The 15,659-nt window shown below is 38.5% G+C and overlaps 2 protein-coding genes across 2 annotated transcripts; both read right to left on the reverse strand.

Moving 5' to 3' along the window:
* Window positions 1-417: 417 nt before the first annotated feature.
* Window positions 418-8,069, reverse strand: exosc1 (exosome component 1). Its single transcript, XM_079616322.1, has 8 exons — window positions 7,660-8,069; window positions 5,800-5,915; window positions 5,626-5,700; window positions 4,443-4,531; window positions 4,277-4,310; window positions 3,901-3,951; window positions 3,740-3,824; window positions 418-1,751 (listed from the first exon to the last, which is right to left on the reverse strand). The coding sequence occupies exons 1-8, from the start codon at window positions 7,685-7,687 to the stop codon at window positions 1,645-1,647; spliced, it is 585 nt and encodes a 194-aa protein (XP_079472448.1). The 5' UTR covers window positions 7,688-8,069; the 3' UTR covers window positions 418-1,644.
* pgam1b (phosphoglycerate mutase 1b) lies at window positions 7,926-15,112 on the reverse strand. The gene is made up of 4 exons (XM_079616319.1): window positions 14,733-15,112; window positions 12,801-13,075; window positions 11,846-12,026; window positions 7,926-9,013 (listed from the first exon to the last, which is right to left on the reverse strand). Exons 1-4 carry the CDS (start codon window positions 14,869-14,871, stop codon window positions 8,844-8,846), a joined length of 765 nt encoding a protein of 254 aa, XP_079472445.1. The 5' UTR covers window positions 14,872-15,112; the 3' UTR covers window positions 7,926-8,843.
* Between the last annotated feature and the right edge of the window lie 547 nt (window positions 15,113-15,659).

The raw sequence follows: 15,659 nt of genomic DNA on the forward strand, positions 1-15,659 counted from the left end.
TTTATTATTATTATCAATGTTGAAAACAGTTTCTTTGATGAAAAGAAAGTAAAAAAATACAGTATTTATTTGAGATAGAACATTATAAATGTATTTACTGTCACTTTTGCTGAATACAAGTATTAATTTCTTTAGAAAAATGTAATCTTACTGACCCCAAACTTTTGAGTAGTAGTGGATTTCTATCAGTTCTTGCAATCCTGGGATTCAAACCCCCGTTTGAGTTACACATAAATCCCCCAGTGTCTGTGTCGAGTCTTTATAGCAAACCACAATGAAACATTCAGGCAAAATTAAGCTGAGCTTGTGTTGTTAAACTTTATTTTTCTTCTTCTTTTAAACACATCTAAAAACAGTTAGAACAGAACAAGGAGAAGGTATCAGACAAGACATTTCCAGATATTCTGAATAAAAGCAGCAAGAGGTAAAAGTAAATTCATCTCTGGGTGACTATTATTGTGGTTCATGTGCTTTTCAGAGTTAGAAAAGAGTGTCGCCAAATGTTATTGCTCTATAAACTTTAAATCCCGTTGTGAAAGACTGTAAAATCCGTTGCAGAGACTGAGATTGTGACACTAGCACAGGTCCAGTTCTCTACTGTTGGTTCTCATCAACATTTTAATCAAATGGCCTGGATGAGACACAGAACATACTTCCATAGCTTATGTTCTTGACTTCTGTCAACATTCACAACAGTGTGTAACAGATTTGGCCAATGACAAACTCAACACTGACCTTTAATCCTAGGCAATTTGGTTTAATATTAACATGAAGCAATAAAAGTGAATCTCACAAAAACCTCAAGGTCATATTTCACCCACAATTTAAAAGGAAAAATATATTTTGTCTATTTTATATGCGTTGTGATGGATTTTCTTGATGCACATTTTACCACAATTCTCATTACCATAAAATGTAATTCAAATCTCTCTCTCTATATATATATATATACATACAGTATGTTTACATCATGTAATAATTGTTGTACTATCTTCAATCAATGCTGATGTAAAAAGTACTTTCATTGCAGTAATGAGAAATATTTTTGAGAATAAAATGAATTACAAAAATAAAGCAAAACTTTCAGATGCATTACAGTAATGAGAAATTGTAGCTAAACATGCTTTATTGTCAAGAAAATACAACAGATTGCAACACAAAAATTGCCCTAAAAACAGGCCTCTGTTGGTTTACCTTACACAACAAAATAATTTCTTCTTTTTGATTTTGCACTTAAAATGTGACCCAGCAACATTCTGTTTACTTCAGATTCACTCATAATTTGTTCAATGTTTAAAGAAGCTGAATAATGTGACATTCCCGCTCATGCTTCAGAGCTTCCAAAAGCACTGCAAGACACCTGAATATGTGATATCACAATCCAAGTGTGTGTGTCAGAGCACCTAGAGCGTCACGAACGCCAGAATACTGCTTAGTAATGCAAGTACACTCAGACTATGGTCATGTGATCGGCTGTCGACGGGTTCTTGGCATTGTCAGGCAGTGGAATGTGACAGGAGATTTAAACCATCAAGATTCACACCTAGAATTCCGAACATACACGAGAGTTCCGTGAGAAAAAGGGGCGTGTCTTTGAAGCTGTGTGTTCCAGTGGGTGTGGTCTAGGGTTCCGGTGGGCGTGGCTTAGGCCTGCAGGTACTCCGGCTGTACCCGTGCGACCTTGCGAAACTCTTTGGCGTGTGTGCGAGGACACTGCATCTCACACCAGCTGATGGGCACCATCTGAGCCCCTGCGGGAAGAGATTTCACACAGCATGAGTGACACGAGTGAGAGAGTTCACCCAAAAATTGTAAAATTAGCTCATGATTTACTCACCCTCAAGTTATCCTAGCACCGTGTCCTAACTACACGCGACGCGCGATAAAAGGTATCTTTTCCATGTTAATCAGAGGTTTTGTCCTAACCAGCCGCGACGATTCTATTTTAGAAACGGTTTCTATTTTTCTGCGACGTCGCGCTGGAACAACAAACACAAAGTGTGGGAATGATAATCTCAGGCACTGTTTATGTGCTTTATTTAATGTTAACATCGTGTCATGTGACTTTGAATAACATTTAGTGCTCCAGCTTTGTAGCTGTAAAAGCAACAATGGATAATTCACCTCAGATCAAACAAGAACGTTCAAACTGTGAAGAAACAAATGTATTATTTGAAAAGATTGTTTTAGTAACTCAGTAGCCTATGTATTTGAATACTGTTTAAATAGTGTAATATTTGTGAATTTGATTATGTAGCTACTTATCCATTATCTTGCGAGTGCCGTCAAGATTACTCTCTGGTGCTGTGCACTCGACGCGAAACTCCACCCACACGCTGTTCTGATTGGCTGTGGGTTGATTGATTGATTTGTACGCATCTCGCAGTCGCGTCTAGTGTGGACAGACAAATAATTTGTCGCTGGATTTTATCGCATCGCGTCTGGTTAGGACACGGTGTAAGTGTATATGACTCAAAACTTTCTAATACAATCGGAATGATATTTAAAAATGCCCTGGCTCTTCCAAGCTTTATAAAAGCAGTGAATGGTTGAAGTCCATCAAAGTGCATCTATCCATGATAAAAGTGCTCCACACTGCTTCTGAAGCGAAGCCATACGTTTGTGCAAGAAAATATTCACATTTAAAACTTTATAAAGTAAAGCTAGCTTCCGGCCAAACAACATACGGATTCCACTGAAGTGTAAAGCTCAACTTATGCGAGTAATGCGACGTACTGATATTTATTTACACAACGCCATGATACGCACTACGCTACATCTGACGTCACAAGTTGCGCAAGTTGTGCTTTAGGGGTAAGTAGACTGCGTTTGGCCGGAAGCTAGACTTTTACTTTGTAACGTGTTAAAGGCACACAATGTAAGATTTTTGAATCAAAATATCCAAAAACCACTAAAACAATGTTAAATATTTTGTTGATTTGTGTACTTACATTATCCCAGATGTTTCCAAGAATGTTTTAACCCTGAGAAATACGCAATTTTAACCACAACACGGACCGTGCGTCGCCTATCAATGACATCATACCCACGTTATCCTCGATTTACGGTTTTATTTAGAAACCATGGAAAGACGCTTTAATATATTTAGTGTTTTATTAGACAGGTGAGCAACTGTTTGGATGTATTCAAAATGCATTATAGTATATTTGTATTGTACTAAAAACATACTTAAGTACATTTTTAATACATTTAATAGTACGTCTTTTTCACCTGTGTCTTTTTGTTTAAATCTCGTTTTCTTGATTTACAGTCTTTTATGCGAGTACCATAACATAACTTTCAACACACTCAAATATATCTAAAAACACATATATGACCTGAAGAAGCAGGTAATAATAATAATAATAATAATAAAAGCTCCACTGCTCTCGAGCCGAAGTCACGCGTCATCAAGCTACGCCTGTTTTATTATTAAAATTACGTAGTGTGCCTTTAAATATGGTTATTTTTCTTACACAAACGCATGGCTTAGCTTCAGAAGGCCTTTATTAACCCCCCGGAGCAGTTTAATCATGTATAGATGCACTTTTATGGACTTCAAAACAGAAACAGCAATTTGAATCAGTGCATTTTTTTTATATAACTCCGATTGTATTTGTCTGAAAGAAGAATGCCATATACACCTGGGATGACTTGAGGGTGAGTAAATCATGGACTAATTTTCAGTTTTGTGTGAACTATCCCTTTAAAGCGCACTACTGTTGGAGCGCTCCCTCACCCGCCTCGCTGTGGGCCACGACGACGCCCAGCTCGTTCTCCGCCGTGGTCAGCAGGTAGTTCGACTGCACGTCGCCCAAAGAGATCTGAGCGCCGAGGTCAAGGGTCACGAGCAACATTCAGGGTGCTAGAATTTCATTTTTCATATAGCATAAAGGATACCACTTTTGCAAGGACAATGTCACCTGGCCTGAAGCTTTTGTACGTCTCCACCTGAAAATAAGAGCCGCAATTCAGCAAATATACATTGTCCAAAACACAATTTAAGTGTATTTTTTTATCTTTGCTTGACTACTTATATTTGGAATCATTTAAAGTTTATTTTCCCATTGTGTTTATGGGCTGGGAATATGAATAAATCAATGTTCGTACTCTGAATTCCTCTGCTTAATTATTATTTACCACCGTTTGCATTGTACTTTCTAAAGATATTCAGTTACAAAATAAATGTTACTCCCCTTAATGTCCTTAGACTAAATTAAATCATTTTGGGACGTAACAATGACATTTTACTGAAAACAATTTACAACAAACTCACCTTATCTTTCTCTGTCGCTCTCACGTCTTCTCTTCTGGTGAAATCAAAAATGAATCGAATTTTAGTTTTTTACACTATTATTAGTAATAACATGAATGACGCTTTAAACTGTTAATGGATATAAATGTAATAATTACGCATTGATTACAGTATGAAATGTTCATACCTGATAGTGCCTCTGAACCGGTCTTTTAGCGGCGTTGACCCCACATACAAGATGTGGACTTTAGCAAATCGTGGGTTGATACTCGTCACCTGCAAAGAGTGACAACCACACATCCGATGTTAATTTGAACATAATACATCATGCAGCATTATATGATAAAGAAAGAAAGAATTTCCTCTCGTAATTTTTTTTTTTAACCTTTATTAAACCTCAAATAATAAACTTTTCATGTTTAAGCACCCACGATAAAATCAAGCAAAATACATTCAAAGACAAATGAATAAAAATGTATATAAAATGCCATAACTTGAAGCAACTTTAACACATCTACATTTGTGTACATAAAGCTGACCCAAAAAGCAATATATTATTGCACAAAAATTAGAGATGAAAAAATTTAAATCACCAATTACTATTTTCTAGGCCGATACCGATAAAAAAAATTCTATCCACTTTACAGCACACAATTTATATATATATATTTTAAACAATATACTTTTACCCAAATTGAATAATAAAAACAAGTTTAAATGGGCATTTTCTATAAATATTTTTGAGTCTTCATTTTCTTTTCTGACATAGCCTACTCCAGTTCTTGTTAAAACACACTAGACATGCAAATTCTGTGCATTTTGGCCACTTTTTGTGTGAAATCATTTTTTTTGTCCATCAAAAGTGTGCTTTCACTTTAATTGAGCGTGAGCAGCGCAGCAGAAATAGACTCTAGCCGAGGTCTCCTACATGTGCACGTGTGATGCTGATGTCGCGTGAGGTTAATCATGCGCCGCCCGAGTGCATTTGACCGGCCAATTCCGGTCACCAGCCGAACAATCGGTGCATCTCTAAGAAAACTGTAGCCTAACCACATTGTTCGGCATTAAAGTCTAATCATTTCAAACCTAAATCCATTTCTCTCTTCTGCTGAACACAAAATAAGTTTTTTTTTTAACGTTGTCTAACCAGTTTTGGATCCCATTGACTTGCATTGTATTTTTTTTTTTATCCATACAAAAGTCAATGGGGATCAAAACCGTTTAGTTATCAACAATCATCTAATTATAGTTTGTGTTTCAGCAGAAGAAAGAACGTCATACAGGTTTGGAACGACAAGAGAAGTAAATTAATCATAGCATTTTCATTTTAATAAGCACCAATGATGCCATGTTTTGTACAGGACACTCACCTTACAGGTGACGATGGCACCGACGTCAGGCAAGAGCTGCGCTTCCGTCTCCCTAACGACTGAAATCACCGGGAGCTGGAAAAATAACACGTCATGGTTACATCATCAAGAAGCAGGGAGTTTTACAAATGACGTTCAAAGTCAAACCAAAATCTCCACGTAAAGTGAACTGACCTCCTCGCCCTCGTTCTTCCTCAGCACGTATCCCGCGAGCGTAGCGAAGATGTATCCGTGCCGCAGATCCGTGCCGGTACCGGGAATACAGTCCTCTGTGCTGCAGAGCCTCTCACCTGTGTCAAGAGCACGAACCACACGTCAACAGGAACGCACTTACAATGGAAGTCTATCTATGTGGCAAGGATAAACATTAAGAAACTGTACAACATTAGTTTTAAAATTCAAGCGCCCTCATATTCTTCAATCAAAATAACTTCCTCTTGCAGAATCTCTTCCCTGGTGATGTGTTTAGTGGCGTGAGGGCGGGGCAACCTGTCACTCACATGAGATCGACCAATAGCAAACCACAACCATCCAATCAATTCCCAATTGACAAAATTAAGCCCCGCCCAACATTTGTTCTTGTTCGAGAAGCAGTTTCACTCGGATATACGACATAGGGAAGAAAAGCCGATCAACCTCGGACTTTAACATTTTATATTACATTTAAAAATGGGTCTAGTATGATTCAATCTGTGTAAACGTATCCAATATTACATTATAATCATACAGCGTATTTTCACACAATATGAGCAAGGATACCAGAAATTAACTACTGTAATGCTGTTTTGATATATTGTAATATAATATTTTTTAAATTATTACCATGTTTTCAAACTGCACTACTGGAATTACGTTGTTACACGAGAAGTTCGTCCGCTAAGAAAAGTAGTTCCACTGCTAAGCTAAATAAAACAGTTTTGTACAGAAGTGTCAACAAAAAACTTTTCTACTTCAAAACGCTTCCTGGCGATTGGTCATTTTACTTCTATTGCAAGTAGTGAATACACTCGACTTTGTTCCAAACTGAAGGAGGAGCCTAACTTATTTTCTGTCACAAGGGCGATACATAAAACATTTATTTAAAGTCCCGCTGTGGTGAAAATCAAGCTTTTAATGTTGTTTTTAATATGCTTTAAGACAAACCATGTGTAAATTCATAAGTCAACATCATTGCTGAGTATTTTCTCTTTAAACTGCAGTGAACCAAAGACATCGTTTGAAAAATCGCTGCTGTTTCTGACGTCACAAACCACCTTGTAACCAATCAGATCAACGTGTGATCGTCAACAAATGTGAGTGAGTGGAGACGGGGCTAATTTGCATTAATGAGGCAAGGGTGTAGTTACATTCCATCCAGATATTAAGGCATGAAGAAAAAAATTCCAAGAAAAAAAAACTTTAAATATGTAATTTTGATGATCAAAGGTGAGTTTTAGCCTAAGGAATACAAGTATTGACTACAGGGAGCATTTCAGGGAATCCAAGTGATTTAAGCAACCCGCGTCGTTCATTATCCGCGAGTTCGTGCAGAGGCACATATGTGTGTGTGTGTGTGTGTGTGTGTGTGTGTGTGTGTGTGTGTGTGTGTGTGTGTGTGTGTGTGTGTGTGTGTTCAGAGCAGGTGTGTATGACAGCAGCGCTCGCGCCCCGGGCGGGGGTGGGCAGGGCTCGCCAAACGAGTCTTTAAACCCTGCCAACACCTCCAGAGACACGCTTATTTACATCAGATCAACTATACAGTATGGTCGAAATACAGTTAAATCAACATCAGCTGTTTTTGACATAAGTCGACTGAAGCCGAACATACCTATGCGTTTAAAGCGTCATCATAGTGCTGCGCGTGCGGATGATTCAGCCCTACAGAAACGCACGCTGGCTGTAATGCACGTGAGAGATTAACTGTCCTTAACTTTTACCAACCACATCAAAGTTCACAATGGCATTATGTGTACACGCCTAGAGCCAAGCATTGAAGCAATTATGTCGATAAAACCAAAAGAAAGTGCAAATAGCATGATAATAACAGCGACCTACCTGGAACACACAGCTTCATGGGCGACATGTTTTCAAGAAGCGAGCGTTTTGCGTTTTGATTGGCTGTTATTCAGCGCGGGCAACTCGTGCTCTGATTGGCTACTTCATCATATGCGGTTCAAGTAAACCGCCATATTTGTTGTGGCTGTAAATGTACGTTACCTACTTGTTTTAACAATATTAACAAAATACCAAACTCTTTTAACTTTTAAAATCTGAAGTTCATTATTATATTCAAAAAGTATATTTCCTACTAACAATTCAACGTCATGTCAAAAATGGTAAAATTCTCTCAAACCAGAAAAAAACCGATTTCCACTTATTTTAAAATCTTCTCTACATCGACATAATGTACATTTAAGGGATTAGACTACAAAAATAAAAAATAAAAATAAGAAAATGTAAGCATTATTTCTGGTTCAGTAAGCCAACATTTATTAGGGATTGCACATCAACTCACACTAGTCACTAGTGTACTCTGTCTTTCAGTCAAGCAAAATAATTTAAACATTTGTTGTACAAGTGAAATGTAAAGGAACAGACAACATGAGCATTTCTTTTCTGGGGCACAATGTTCAATATTTACGTCATGGTGAATGTTTGCAGGGTGAAAATGCATTATACTTGACATGGACATCACACATCAGCAGGATTTCAACATATAGTGACATTTACCACATAAACAGTGAGAAAAAAATGACCATAAACATCCCCCCAGGAATATAATCTGCTGTGAATCACCCAAAAAAATTTTTTAACTCGATGTAGGAGAATCCTAAAAACGAACTGTGTTACAGAGATCTTCTAGTGTGTGATATTTCAGGAGCGTGTCTGTGGGCGAGCAGAGATGTAGAGCAGCGGGACAATGCATGAATCACAGGAAGATGGGAAAACGCAGCCCACCCAACCATTAATACATGCTGTCGCCTGGCAACAGTTGTCAAAGCGATGCCATCGCAGACAAACACACGTGCCATCTTCTGAAATGTGCGGCCGTGGATTTCCAGTGCAGAGACTATAAACGCACTGTGGCTCAGTTTCACTGCATATACACACACATTCAAGCAGTAACGGTTGGACTTTATTAGCATGGTCCCGATCGAGAGCATTAGGAAATAAATGATTGGTCACTGGTTTGGTTCTAGGCTCATGGTAAAACACTGAATAAGAGAGCGAATACGGGACTACTTCTTGGCTTTGCCCTGAGCGGCGACGGCCTCCATGGCTTTGCGGACGGTCTCTTCATCTCCCAGGAACTGCATGGGCTTCACGGGCTTCAGGTTCTTGTCCAGCTCATAAAGGATGGGGATTCCTGTGGGAAGGTTCAGCTCCATGATCGCCTCCTCTGACATTCCTGGAACAAACACAAACACACCAGAAGCATCCAATCAGACAGACGCAGATATAAAACACCGGTGGTTTCCAAAAACTGCTACTCTTGTATGTCGTGTCTAACAAAGCATTTTTTTTTTAATACCTTTTATGAGCATTTTACCTTTATAAAGGCATTTATTAACCTAATTAAATGAATGCATCATATTTTGTGTCAAATTCTTATATTTAATCAATAAATTCAGTTAATAAGACACAATAGGGCTGTTACCAATCAAATGAAATCAGTATCAACAAAATTAATCTTTGCAATGCAGAGGAAACACAGAAGTTGCATCTGAATTGACATTTTACACCGACTGTTCAGAGGGACATTAATGCATTTAACCTGCACTTACAAATGCATTAATGTTTTGATGTTTTAAACATAAAATTTTGAATATTGATATTTAAAAAAAATATATTTTAAATGAAAAGATACTTTAAATGTGAAATTAAAACCGCCAGTAGGTGGCAGCAAGTCACTGTTAATGAGTTTCAACCAATTCATTCAAACACAACACATTTAACTGTCTTAAAGGACAAGTTCGGTATTTTACACTTAAAGCCCTGTTTACAGATCGTATCTGATGAAATAGAACGGTTAAGATAAAAATTTGGACACATGCTCCTGTCCCGAGAATTTTAGGTTTATTTCGCTTTTGTGGCCCTATTTTGCCGAACACGTCACACCCGTGATTCTTCCGTTGAGAGCTTGAATAATAGACACTCCAGCGGCGGAGTAATACCGTACCTCACACAGCACATTCAATACAAGTCATGGAGTTGGACAAAAACTACGATAAAACCTGTTGGAAAGCATCTTTTTCAGCGATTTTTGAGTGCGCATATCAATAAACACCCCTGACCACTCGGTGAGTTTCACGTCTTTGTAAACGAAAGTTTAATGTGTTTTTAGGAAGGAATCTTCCAGTGCACATAGACAACCATTGTGGGGGTGGGGGGGGAAGGCGAAATAAACCTAAAATTCTCGGGACAGGAGCATGTGTCCACATTTTAATCTTAACCGTTCTATTTCATCAGATACGATCTGTAAACAGGGCTTTAAGTGTAAAATACCGAACTTACGCTTTAAAGCAGGGCTATGCAGGTTTGGGAATTTCTTCGCTGTATTCTAGCTTTTTGCTCGCAGGTTTCTCTATAGAGCTCCCTCTACAGCGTTGGAATAGATATTTAACAACACTGTCGAAAAATAGACCCTTTTACTGTTTGTACACAATGATGACGTAGCAACGTATGCGCGCGCATATTGGCAACGGAGGTATGGCAAGAATCAGCAGCGCGTCAAGTGGGCGCTGCAGACTAGGGGTGGTTAATCTGTCTGATTTCCCGATTCGATTCGATTACGATTATTGAAGTCCCGATTCGATTACAGTTGATTTTCGATTATTAACGATTCTCGATTCTTAATTCACTACAGTAAATTCACTACAGTAAAAATCACAACAATAACAAATTATAACAAACTTCAACATATTCTGAATCTCTATTAACATAAAATACGGATGTCCACGCATCACATGTTACAGTTATCCTACCCGCTTTCTTCAGTGATTCCATGACTTCAGTTTTGGTCTTGTTGTAGAGTGTGGGGATCGCTGTGTCTGTAAAATATCTCCGAGATGGGACGTCCCTGGTTCTCAACGACTGGATGCAAATCCTTGGCAATAAAAGTTGCGATTGATTGTGTAATGCGCTTTGCCCTTTCCGAGCCGGGTGGAAGCTTTGACAATATTGTTTCCACGCTTCAGAGTTCCGTCTTTTGCGTTCCGTCAATATTACGTTATTATCGATTTTCAAAAAAAAAAAAAAAAAAATTTTTTTTTTTAAATCGATTTTTGGCATTTGTGAATCGATTCAGAATCGTCCACACCCGCATCGCGATGCATCTAAGAATCTATTTTTTTCCCCACCCCTACTGCAGACGCGAGCACTTTTTATTATGTCCTCGCTCCAATCAACACGTTTAATCGCCTGCAGCCACAGGCGCCGCCGGTTCTTCTGAGACGGCCGTGATCCTGTCGGAATCCTAAAAAACTTAAGCCCCTTGGTGGAATATCGATTAGTGCAACCGTAAACGCAACAACCAGACATTTTGATCCTGGGAAAACGTTTTGATAAACTTTCGGAGTTGCTAACATTAGACGTTAGAGCCAGTGGGGAACAACACCACTCCCGTTGCCAAAATACGCGCGCAACTATTTGATCACATGGGCTGTAAAAGGCTCTATTTGTTGGCGACTCTCAGATACCAGAGGCGAGTAGATCAACGACATCACAGCAGACGGGACATTCTTTACAACGTCGTCTTCATTCGGGTTCGAACAGCGTGAGGGAGCGCAATAACGACAGAATTTTAGCAGATTTTTTTTTGCCGTAAAGCAGTTCGTTACATCGCTAGACCTGATATTACACGATATTCCTGACGCTGCGCCCGCCGGCCCAAAGTTGCAAGGGTGTTTTTTCCGCTCACAGGCGATAGGGGGTGCGAGGCGACCACCATTCAACCAGGAAAAAAGTAATATAACCATTCCAATGACTGTTCAGTTGTTCAGAAACCTGCATAGTTCTCCTTTAATGAGTGAGTTATTGAATCATTAATTTAATTGATTTGTTCATTCAGCAGCAAGGAAACACCGCTGTGTGTTGCTCAACGGAAATTGGGGGAGAAAAAAAAAAAAGAGAGATTTTAAAGAGCCATATGCATGAACCCCCATCAGACTCCTCTTGGGCTTGTTCAGGGTGTATATACACTGTGTGGTGAAATATCAGGGCATCCGAGACGGTTCCTCACCCTCCAGGTGTTTGACGATGCCTCGCAGGCTGTTTCCGTGGGCAGCGATGAGAACCCGCTTGCCCTCCTTGATTTGAGGAACGATCTCCTCGTTCCAGAAGGGCAGAGCTCGAGCGATAGTGTCCTTCAGGCTCTCGCACGAGGGCAGCTGGTCCTCCGTCAGGTCCCCGTAGCGCCGGTCCTGCACAGACAGGACATTCAGAGCTGTTGTTTACGTGTTCGAAAATACAGTAATATTGTGAAATAACTATGTAAATAAATATGTTAAAATGTAATATATTCCTGTGATCAAAGCTGATTTTCAGTGTCACATGATTTTTCAGAAATCATTCTAATATGATGATTTGACGCTGAAGAAACATTTATGATTATTAGCAATGTTGAAAACAGTTTAACATAATTTTGTGGAAAACGTGATACATTTTCTTTCCGGATTTTTTTGACGAACAAAGGTCAAAAGAACAGCATTTATTTGAAATGGAAATCTTTTGTAGAATTATAAATGCCTTTACTGCCACTTTTGATCAATTTAATGCATCCTTGCTGAATAAAATGATTCATTTCATTCCTATAATGCCTAAAATACCCCACAGATATTTTTATATAGCATGTTAAAAATTGTCACTTTTTGAGGGAAGTGTGTGTGTGTGTGTGTGTGTGTGTGTGTGTGTGTGTGTGTGTGTGTGTGTGTGTGTGTGTGTGTGTGTAAATTTCTAAAACTTTTAGCCCTTTATGTTCAAACCGGAGTCAGACAAAGATGGAGACTCAATAAGAAGTGACAACATTTCTGCATGGTTAGTTGATGAATTTATGAAGCTGAAGTGTAGTTATCTTCATTGATTAGCATATTCTGTCTTGATAATCTACAAGTCATGTTCTGGAACATTACACACTAACTAAAGTTAGAAAAGTGAAATCATACTCAAGTACATGCACTGTGCAACAGATTTCTCACCTTGCTGATGGCAGTGTAGAAGTCGTGGTCAGGGTCCATGGACGGCGGTGGGACGTCGAAGGAGCGCCTCCAGATCTTCACCTGCGCCTCGCCGTGTTTGGCCGCCGTCTCGGCCTTGTTGAGGCCCGTGAGGCCGCCGTAGTGGCGCTCGTTCAGACGCCAGGTGCGGTTCACCGGCAGCCACATCTGATCGATGCCGTCCAGCACCAGCCACAGCGTGCGGATCGCTCGCTTCAGCACGGACGTGTAGCAGACGTCAAACTCATAGCCCGCATCTGGAAGATGCCGTTTATGTTATTCAGGTTGTGTCTCAGATACAGATGAGGAAATAATGGCATTAAAAAAAATTATTATTTTTGAAACTAAATCTCCATATTGATAATTTAGTTAACCCTTGTGCACAGTTGGATTTCTGTGTACACCCTTTATGGAGTGGGTCAAATTGACCCTAATTGGATTCAATACAATTCCTCAAAAATCACACTATGAAAAACAACAAAGATTCAGGTACAAATTGTAAACTTTTAATATCAACATTTCTCAAACATTACAAAAAAAAGAAAAGAAATGAATATTTTTGATTTGAAATGTTTTTTAACCATTTTTTAAAACAGTTTTGTTAAGACAATTTTATTATTATTGATTAACAGTATTTTTATTTATTTTTTATTTTTTACATTTTAATTTTTTTGTTATTTTTTACATTTTATGCTTAGAACATCATAACTGAACAATTCAATTTAGCTGTATAATAAAAATAGAATTTGTTTTGTAGACTCAATTCATAAAGTCAAGAAGTTACTTCTGACATGATGATGAATCTGATGATGATTGACATGTCTGACCTGATGATTTTGTTTGTATATGTCAAAACACATCAGCATGTTGAAACTTTGCATGCATGTTCATGATGATAAATGAGAAAAAGTCAAAGTATCAAGAAAAAAACAAAGGTTTAAATTTTATTTCAGGTAGCTTGAAAAAATAAATGATAGCTAATTTTTACAATCTTTGGCTGACAAAATATTTTTCTGTATTGAAATAAGTATGGAAAAGCTAATTTTGTAGCTTCATAGGGTAGTAAAAAGCCACAATAACAAAATATAACCAATAAATGTTATTATTTTGGGTCGGTACAGTTGCCTTAGAGCGTTAAAATATGAGGGTCAAATTGACCCGCGAACATCACGAACGTAATAGTAATTTTGTTTGTCTATGTCAAAATACACCAGCATGTTGAAACTTTGAATGCATGTTCATGATGATAAATGAGGAAAAGTCACAAAATATCAAGAAAAAAAAAACACAGGTTAACCAGTATTTCCAACAACTAGAAAATCGAAACGGGTCAAATTGACCAGAAACATAATATTAGAAAACGTGAGAGAGCTAATGTTCATTCTCCTGTGTTACATTCGAGCTTCAGCAAGAACCAATGAGGTTTTACGATCTCTTTATTAACTTCAAACTGAAGCGTCAAAGTGGTAGTTGCGTAGCTGTCAATGGAGGGACAGAAATCTCTCAGATTTCATTAAAAATATCTTAATTTGTGTTCTGAAGATGAACGAAAGTCTTGCGGGTTTGGAACGACATTAGGGTGAGTAATGACAGAATTTTCTTTTTAGGTTTAGGAATATAATCAGAACGACTTATGAAAATATGTTGAATTGGGCTAATATACGCAAGCACTTACAACATCCTCGCAACCACCAAGCAACGCTTTGACAACAAAATGATTCATGCTACAAATAAACTACAGTTGTCAAAGACGAAGGAAGAGCAGCAGAAGCTTAACTAATCATGCATTAATTGAACAGTAATAATACACCATGAGAGGCGTCATCTCTGCGGGCCTGTGATCTCTGCAGGGCCCTGCACGAATGCAGTGCGGATAAACATAAGAAGATCAGTTTAATACACGGACACCATCACCTTTCAGGGCCTGTCCGCCCCTCCTGGCCTCCTCCTCTCCGGTTTCGCTCAGATCGGCATCGAACCAGCCGCAGAACCGGTTCTCCTGGTTCCAGCAACTCTCGCCGTGGCGGATCAGCACCAGCTTGTACGCGGCCATATCGCGCGGTCTGCAGGCAAACGCTCTCAAACGCAGCGGGAATGTTCGCAAGTAACGGAGACACGGCCCCGGGACACGGATGAGAGATGCGGGCACGGTGAGCGGTAATATCGCGCCGGTGCTTTTGGAGGTCGTCGCTTGTGAATGTGAGAGAAACGCTTCCTGGTGCGCGCGACCTATCAGGGGGAAGAGCACGCGCGTGCACGCACGTCACTACGCGACCTTGAGAGTGATTATAATCATCATCATAATTCTGTATTGGATATATAATACACATCTTTGTAAAAAAATAAAAATAGTTTTACGACTATGTGGAAGTGAAATAATGTAACATTTCAATGGGATACGTTTTTATACATAAATAATGATTATAAATTATTATTGATGTGATCGTGGAAGCTCTATACATCAAATGAAATGTATTTTCACTTTATATGTTTTATATGATTTTAAAAATGCTGTAGTGCAGGGATTTTCAGTTTTAGATGGACCCCCAAATATAATTATCCTCGTGTGAGTGACTTCCATCCTAAATTAAAAAGTCTAGTTTCATGTATAAACCTAATTTATACTATGAAAAATAAACATTATGTGTAAAATATGATTTGGAAAATGTCTATTATGTTCAATTATCACATTCTATCACAGTGCTGTAGTCTACAACTTTAAATCAACTATTTATTATTTAATTGATTTATCTTTTTAGTTTAATCATATTTTTATTATTTATTTATTTTTACATTGTCTTTCTCTAAACTTTTCCACAGATCTAGCACTTCCTTTAGTAT

Source organism: Phoxinus phoxinus, assembly GCF_949152265.1.
Source record: "Phoxinus phoxinus genome assembly, chromosome: 6".
NCBI classification, from domain to species: Eukaryota; Metazoa; Chordata; class Actinopteri; order Cypriniformes; family Leuciscidae; genus Phoxinus; species Phoxinus phoxinus.

What these genes read in the sequence shown, in the direction of transcription:
- exosc1 (XM_079616322.1), bottom strand. Translation starts at nt 7,687, where the DNA reads ATGTCGCCCATGAAGCTGTGTGTTCCAG. An exon ending in ACATTGTCCTTGCAAAAGTG is followed by an intron (nt 3,825 to 3,900) that starts GTATCCTTTATG and finishes CTCGGCGCTCAG; the next exon opens with ATCTCTTTGGGCGACGTGCA. An exon ending in CGTGGCCCACAGCGAGGCGG is followed by an intron (nt 1,752 to 3,739) that starts GTGAGGGAGCGC and finishes CTCTTCCCGCAG; the next exon opens with GGGCTCAGATGGTGCCCATC.
- pgam1b (XM_079616319.1), bottom strand. Translation starts at nt 14,871, where the DNA reads ATGGCCGCGTACAAGCTGGTGCTGATCCGCCACGGCGAGAGTTGCTGG. An exon ending in GGGCGGACAGGCCCTGAAAG is followed by an intron (nt 13,076 to 14,732) that starts GTGATGGTGTCC and finishes GGCATCTTCCAG; the next exon opens with ATGCGGGCTATGAGTTTGAC. An exon ending in TCTACACTGCCATCAGCAAG is followed by an intron (nt 12,027 to 12,800) that starts GTGAGAAATCTG and finishes CTGTCTGTGCAG; the next exon opens with GACCGGCGCTACGGGGACCT.